Source organism: Haliotis rubra, unplaced genomic scaffold (genome assembly GCF_003918875.1).
Source record: "Haliotis rubra isolate DU_JTF1 unplaced genomic scaffold, ASM391887v1 Scf2055, whole genome shotgun sequence".
NCBI lineage: Eukaryota > Metazoa > Mollusca > Gastropoda > Lepetellida > Haliotidae > Haliotis > Haliotis rubra.
In genome coordinates, this window is record NW_025766065.1 from 28,456 (window position 1) to 36,377 (window position 7,922).

Here is a 7,922-nt window from a genome sequence, read left to right on the forward strand (position 1 = left end):
TCCATCTCTGGATTGGCTGGTCCATCAGTGGGTTGCCTGTCCATCACTGGATCGGCTGGTCCATTAGTGGGTTGCCTGTCCATCACGGGATAGTGTGGTCCATTAGTGGGTTGCCTGTCCATCACGGGACTCTGTGGTCCATCATGGGATTGTGTGGTCCATCATTGGATTGTGTGGCCCATCACGGGATTGTGTGGTCCTTCATGGGATTGTGTGGTCCATCTCTGGACTGGCTGGTCCATCACTGGAATGGCTGGTCCATTACTGGGTTGCCTGTCCATCACGGGACTGTGTGGTCCATCACTGGATTGTGTGGTCCATCATGGGATTGTGTGGTCCATCTCTGGACTGGCTGGTCCATCACTGGATTGGCTGGTCCATCAGTGGGTTGCCTGTCCATCACTGGATTGTGTGAGACATGATTGTTTACAAGATATAGTGGTACGGCAAAAGTACTGATATAAACAGAAGCGGCAAAACCCTCCCGGTTGCTATCACGCCACGTGTACGCACACTACGTGTGGCTCCCCGAGCTGGCATTGTACCAAACACTTGAGTCGGGCTATATTAAAGTCGTTTTACCCGGCGGCGAGGCAGTCGTCTACCAAGCTGCGTGCTGTACAGTTTGATTGAACAATGGAGCTATCAACACTGGTATTCCTCATTCTTGTGCTGACTGCTGTCAGTGACTTGCGGGCTGTTCGCAAGCGTGGGACCTTGTCTGACCGGGTGAGAGAGATGGAAATGGATATCAACGCTTGGAAAGGTACAGTTGGTAATCTTGAGGGTAAAATGTTTGACCGCTTTAAAGACTTGGAGTCGTCACTAAAGAAGAACTGACCAGAACTTTCGTCCCTGCCCTGATAAAGCCCCTCGTCAAACAAGCCATTACCGACATCATGAATGAAGATTACATCGGGAACATGATCAGCCGGGCATGTTCTCGAGGAGGTTCAAAGTTTGAAAACAAAAGTACAAAACACAAAGATAGAAATCAAGGCACTGGCACAAAGGTTGAGAAGTGTTGAACAGGAAAGAGATACATATAGGAAAAGTCTCGGAAAACTACGTGGAAGGTTGACCGAAGACATCCGTGTATTACAGCTGCAAGTGAACCAGACAGTAGCTGACCTGCGTGATGCCAGAACCACCACGTATCCTGGAACTACAGCAGGTGAGAGATTTAGTAAAGATTAGTCAGCTTAATTAACGTTCCCTCTTGACATTCCAACCGGAAGATATGAGAATATTATCTTGATTATTTCGTTTGAATTTAGCCAATGTTTTACAGTCATACTGCATACGTACTAAGTTTTGTCTTCTGCTTTGAAACAATATGTTGGAGGTAAACTTTCTGTATTTTTAGTGGAGACCTTTCATTTCCGAATATGACAGTGTTAAACTACTCTTATTTCAAATGCTTTTGACCAATAAAATGTGTGAACACACAGGCTGTCATTACAGGACATGTCAACACAGGATTAACATAACATGTCAACATTGGGTTATTTGCTCAAGCACATTGTTTATTGGTAATGTAAGATAGTGTTGATTGGATATATATTTTATTGGGTATGTGTACATAGAGGTTATTGTGTATCTCAGCGGAGACTGAATTGGGCATCTGAACAAAAGGTTAACAGGATATGCCAATGGTGCATGACCTGCATAGAGTTTATTGGGTATGTCAAAGGGGACAACGTAGGGCTTGGAAGGGCATTTAATACATAACACTACCACAATACATGACACGTGATCTGCTGACTGATTATTATATTACATTCTAAGATGCCTAGCGGTTAGAACAATCGAAAAACAAATACATTATCAGACATTCTAAGATGCTTAGTGGTTAGAACAATCGAAAAAAAAATACATTATCAAACAATGAAGGTATAGTTTTTCGATGACGTAACAATTGAATGACGTTATCCTTTCACTGCGCCTTTCTAGTGTGCCCCCTCGTAATCGAACCATTTTACATTACGTCACAATGTAAGCGACGTCACGATGCATGTCAGTTGTCATCGCCTCGTACTCCGTTGCTTCCCCTTTCTTGGTTTGCACTTGCTTCACGCAGCTAACATCACGTTTATGTTTTACAACGGTTAAAATGTGCCACAAACTCACAAGTTTTCAGCGACGCGTTAACGTTCGTAATGTTTACATTCCCACAATGCAATTGTGGAATGTTGCTTGACTACTCAACTTCCTCTGGATGTACTGATCTAAACTTACGCTGGTAGTAGAAATGCAACGTTCATATTGCCCCATATGGTTTACGTTAATGACAGATGTAATAGAAATAATCAAGAGAAGATATTTAATCCGAACGTAAACCGTCATCAAACTGTTATCATTTGTTTTTGTGGTAACGTTCGCCTTAACGTAGAGGGGGCAGACACATCAATAGAACAGCGCGCCAGTTAGCCCTGTGCGAGGATTCTTAATTTAGGTCACCGACACCGTCGTTTGTTTTCTGCCTTAAATTAATCGTAATTATCCTTAGAAAGTATATAATTTAGCAGCTTAGAAAGAAATTCAGTTTGCTCTTCGAACTGTATTTCTTAATGAGTACTACTATCTTAGTTACATTATTAAAAAATGATGTCGTATAGATTACAATTCCATCGTATTACTAACCTCACTAATGACAAGAAATATATTGAATCTGAGATAAGGGTTCATATTTTAAGGTGAAATGCCATTAAATCTCAATGTATTTGGTGGTTGCATGAAAGCGATAGTAGATAATCATTGTCGATTACATGTGCTTGTAACAGTCGCCCTCCATCTCTCGAATCCACAAATCTTGTCACCGCACCCAGGGTCTCGGTGGCTTGGAGAAGGGTTGGCAAGGGTGGGGCTGGTTCGTCACTATCAATGTCACTGTCGCTGTCATTGACTCCTAATCCCTATTTCTCTGTCCGCAATTTAGAAACAACTCAACAATCACATGCTAGTCACGTGATTGCACAATCCCTCATTGAAATCTCAGTATGTTTTGATTGGAAACTATAATCCGTTATCAGTTGTGTTAAGTCGTAACGGTGAGTACTTCCTAATTAATTCATTCTTAATTAATCCCAATTAATCAAGTGACACCTTCAACTTAAATTGCCCTAATTAGTTTACACTAACGCATCTCTTTGATTTATGCCGCACCGTGTGTAAACATGTAGAAACAACCTCAGTTCAGAGGGATACTTGCCCATGAAAGGTAGGTGAATACCGAGTTTCTTATTAATATCAAGTTACAAGGGTAATTTTGCTTGTGGGGACCATGAAATTATATCAAGATATCCGAAATATCGAGACCTCCGTAACAAGTTAAAAGAGCTTGAATAATGATAAACTATGAAGGATTTTGCCGGGACCGAGATGTTATATCGACACATCAGAGATATCGGGTTATCAGTGTTCGACACATAGGTGCTCGACTATATAAACAATTCATTCACATATTTTAACTACAACATGACATAATATTATAATGCTCACACCAGTTGAATATCAAGGAAATACAGCTAACCTGACAGCACACGCAATTGGTTGCAATCTCCCAACTTTCATAGCCCCAAACTATAATACCCGATTGATTGACCCCCAACTTTCCAGATACATACAATGGTCTCCCATACTCCCATATGGTATTCTGAATAGGCTTACGACTTATGGACACTGTGTCTGAACATAAATATACTGTATCTATTTCACACTTAGACTGAATTGAGGAATACCTGTCTACACTTAGCACAACAGGCTCAGAAAAACACAGTTTGTCTTTCATTATAAGCTCAATGTAAGTACGTTCACAGAATGATCGCAGCTATTTACATCTAAGCATCTGACGTCTAATGATACCCACATATGACGTGTTTTCAAAGGGGGCATATATACTTTTGTAAACAAATATTGGGAGTTTTGTGATTCAAACAATCGGTGAATGACTACAATCTAAGGAGGCGGTAACAGTTCCTCCCTATCCCCCCATCCCGAATAATATTTATTAATTAATATATACTAAAATTATTAGCAAAACCTAACACAACAATTACTTTAGAAATCACAAAAATGGGTGTCCATAACTTAGGTTAGGTTTAGGGTTGGGGGAACGGAAGGAAATCTTTCCAGGGAAGCATCCGATATGCTTATAATACAATTGTCGTCCATGACATAACACAGGTAAACACGAAATGTGTTGTAATATGCTGCTTTCATCTGATAAAACTGGAGGGCTAACTTGGGACGATTAGAAATATTTCCATATAGAGTTGTTGATAAGTACAAGCAGTCGAGCGCCAAACGTTGCCATGCTCTTAATCTGACACGTCACAATGACGTCATAGCTGGCAGCTTTGCGGTCGTGGTGTCGCCAGTCAAGGCATTTCATAGCTAGCAGTGAGACGAGTCGCTCGTGTTAGGACGTTACTGGTGGGTAAGTTTCTCAGTTTCTACTTTTTAACTGATTCAGGAAATTTGATGAAATAGTGTAAATGTACATTGTACGTCTGCTGTAAAGCTGTATGAATGTTGTAGGAACCAAGTGCTTGCTTCACACAATGTTTACACCAGACCTGTGTTTAGCTTGTCACCTGCGGGGGACGATGGAAGGTCTGGGTAAACATAACAACGCAGCGTTTCACCTGATAGACTTGTTATATTTGATCAAATAATGTGCTCTTTCTTAGCGTTATGCTTTGACCTGATTGCATTTACCTCTGTCACGGAAGACTTTATGAGAATGTTTTAAACCTTTCCAGTCAAATATTTAATTTACACTGTATTTCATTTCTTTTTATTCTGCGTCAATGAATAGTTGCATTGCATTGAAATACACCCGCTACATAGCACACGGTGAAACTTATCAGTTAAAATCGGTTTACAATTAAGACCTGTAGAGTTGTTTTTTAACAATGAAACCTTAAATGTGGAACACATGCATTTCTGCAACATTTTGAAAAACCAATAAATTATGGAAGGGCAAGTACGCTTTTTAGTCTCGTTATTTCTAATATTGAAACAGACGGAGAATGTTAATCACTCGGACAGCGACATGGACAACGTTTGCCTGACACTAAATTTAAACTGTGTTGCATAAACAGGAAGTCAAAAGGCGAAACCGCATTATCAGTGGTTCGTGTCGTTTGCTATTGTTTCACTATGTAGTAACTATTTTTTGCATTTTGTATCTATATGTGATGCTTAAGTTGTATTTATGAATATTTCTTTAGTCAGATATCTGTGATGTTTTTTTTGTCGACAACATTTCAAATTTTGTTTAGTTTCAAATTTGTGCCCAATGTGATGGGAGAATGTGCCCGCCATTGAACACTAAACTTTAAATCTGCTTCACATTAGAATTAATGGAATTGCCTAAAATACCATGTACAAAATATACCGCTAGGGTGGGGACATCAAGGAAAGGCATTTTTGAAATTCCAGTTACGGTTAATGAATTCAAACTAAAAAAGGTGGTCATTCCAGAAAGAGGAATTATAATTAGGTATAAATGCAGATGTTTTTGTTTGTTTATCCATTGTTTTCTTTCAGTGTAATAATGTACATATGTTTATACTTAAAGTACCCGTAGAATTTGCTTACCACTAGCCTAACCCTAACCTAACCCTGAGGGCAAACAGATCCTTTAGTTACACTGTTCATGTTTATATTTCAAAACAGCATAACAATCTATTCAGTTACTACATTTCAACAAAGAGTGAGCATCTCAGCTGCTGGGACACAGTCAGTGCAAAGCTTATTACACTTACTGAATCAAACTGTAAAATATATGTAGGAAATGTTCTTTTCTCTCCTGCAGAGACACGGGGTCTTGATGAACAGGTACCTCAATCAAAGGAAACCATATATATCTAATACTTCTGCTATAATAGATGTATTTGGAATTTATTCACACATAATATTCAAAGGCAAAACATTGTGGAGGGCGAAAACTGAGGCCAGTAGTAGTAATAATGCTTATGCGCTATGTATAGTATTCTGAATATATTATTCCCTGTTTCAGCCTCGACTGGCCTGACCCAGCACAACACGGTTCCACCACCGCCAGTGACGACACAAGACTCTGATCTACAGGGTAGGTGGGAAAACCCAGCAGACAGGGACGTCAGTCCTTAATTATCCGTCCATTTAACAGAGTGGAGTATATATACCCGTGGAGATTCTGACTTCAGGTCACAGGATTTCAAACTGCCACTTAAGGAAGGATTTCAAACTGGGAGTGTTTTTCTTTTCCTGCATAGACATGCGGTTTCGATGGAGAATTATCTCAGTTAAATTGAACGATATATATTTAATACTTCTTTCATAAGATATGTATTTAGAATTTAATCATACATAATACTGAAAGGCGAAACATTATGTGGAAAAGCGAAAACTGAGCCAGCAGTAAAATGCTTATGTGCTATGTATAGTTTTCTGAACAACATATTCCCTGTTTCAGCCTCGACAACCGACGTGAGTGATGATCTGACACCGAGAAAGACGGTTCCACCAGCGCCAGTGACGACACAAGACTCCACGGTAGGTGGAAAACCCAGCAGGCAGGAAGAATAGTGGTGTCGATCGACGTTCATGTTGTCGGTCACAGGATTCCATGAACCAGATAATTATGCTGAGGTCGCCACCAGACAGCTGGAATACTGCTGAGTGTGGCGTCAAACACCAACCAAAACACTGTGACATAAACCAACGTTATATCTTATAACCCTAAAACCAAACAACAGTTGTACTGACATTATCAACTTGTAAAGTTCAACAAACATCAACACTCTCCAGCCGAACACAAGATATTGCTACAACTTCTGGAAAGTTCTGTATTAAACACACCATCGTTTATCCCAGAAACCACATGTTGACATTCCCGCCATGTTGTATTGTTGTCAGCCATGATGGAATTGCTTAAATGATGTAGCAATGTCCGAGTCACGTATCAACATGATGAAAACATTGTAGATGTGTGACACAGATGTCTGATGTTTACTTTGTGTTGCAGCGACTCCATCACCAGCAGCAGGCCGCCGCCTCTACTCCGCCAGCGAGGACGGTGACCTGGAGACAGTGAAGCGGATCCTGGCAGCGGGTCAGGTGGACATCAACACGAGAGGAGGATACTGGAGCAAGACACCGGTGATGGCGGCAGCACTTGGGGGACACAGAGATGTGGTGGAGTTCCTGGTGGGTAGAGGGGGCTGATGTGTCGCTGGTGGACAGTAACGATGACAACGTCCTTCACTACGCCTGTCATGGTGGAGACCTGGAGATCGTGAAGCTGATCGTGTCCAGGAACCTGGTGGACGTCAACGCCAGGGACAACGGTGGGAACACAGCGGTCTACTGGGCGAGACTCCAGGGACATCAGCGAGTGGTGGAGTTCCTGGTGTCACGAGGTGGACACTGAAGTCGGTGTCGGTGTGGACAGTGACGGTGCACATGTGGTTACTGACACTGACACGGTGTGTGCCGTCCATGTTGTCGTGTGTCACGATTCACGTGATTTCCTTTTTTCTTCCTGAATATAAATAAAACTTGTTGAGTGTATTTTCAGACATTTTGTCATTTGTTTCGTTTGGAACCTCGCAGGATCAGGTAAGAAAATTGTGAAGTGAGTGTAAACATGAATGGTGAGTTATTGTACGTAAACGTCGCCCGTCTTAACATAAGTCTGTGTTAATTTTGTTCTGAGTTCTGAGAATATCGCGAAACCGACAACAACAAACTGTTTGTTTACATGTCGCTGCACTCTGTGACCTCAGACTGAGCCGAGGTTCACCCAGTGATATGGCGCCATTTGTACAGTGACAGTGACGTCACACTGCTGGTGACGTCACAGATATACACTGAGGTGCCGTCCGTCTTCTCAGCCTGATAGGACAGAGAGCGGCGCAATGCTGGCTTCATGC

The 7,922-nt window shown here is 41.4% G+C and overlaps 1 protein-coding gene across 1 annotated transcript; it reads left to right on the plus strand.

Annotated features, from left to right (window-relative positions):
• Positions 1-636: 636 nt before the first annotated feature.
• On the plus strand, positions 637-7,560 carry LOC124276096. Its single transcript, XM_046711756.1, has 4 exons — positions 637-766; positions 932-1,174; positions 6,026-6,097; positions 7,016-7,560. The coding sequence occupies exons 1-4, from the start codon at positions 637-639 to the stop codon at positions 7,213-7,215; spliced, it is 645 nt and encodes a 214-aa protein (XP_046567712.1). The 3' UTR covers positions 7,216-7,560.
• Positions 7,561-7,922: the final 362 nt, after the last annotated feature.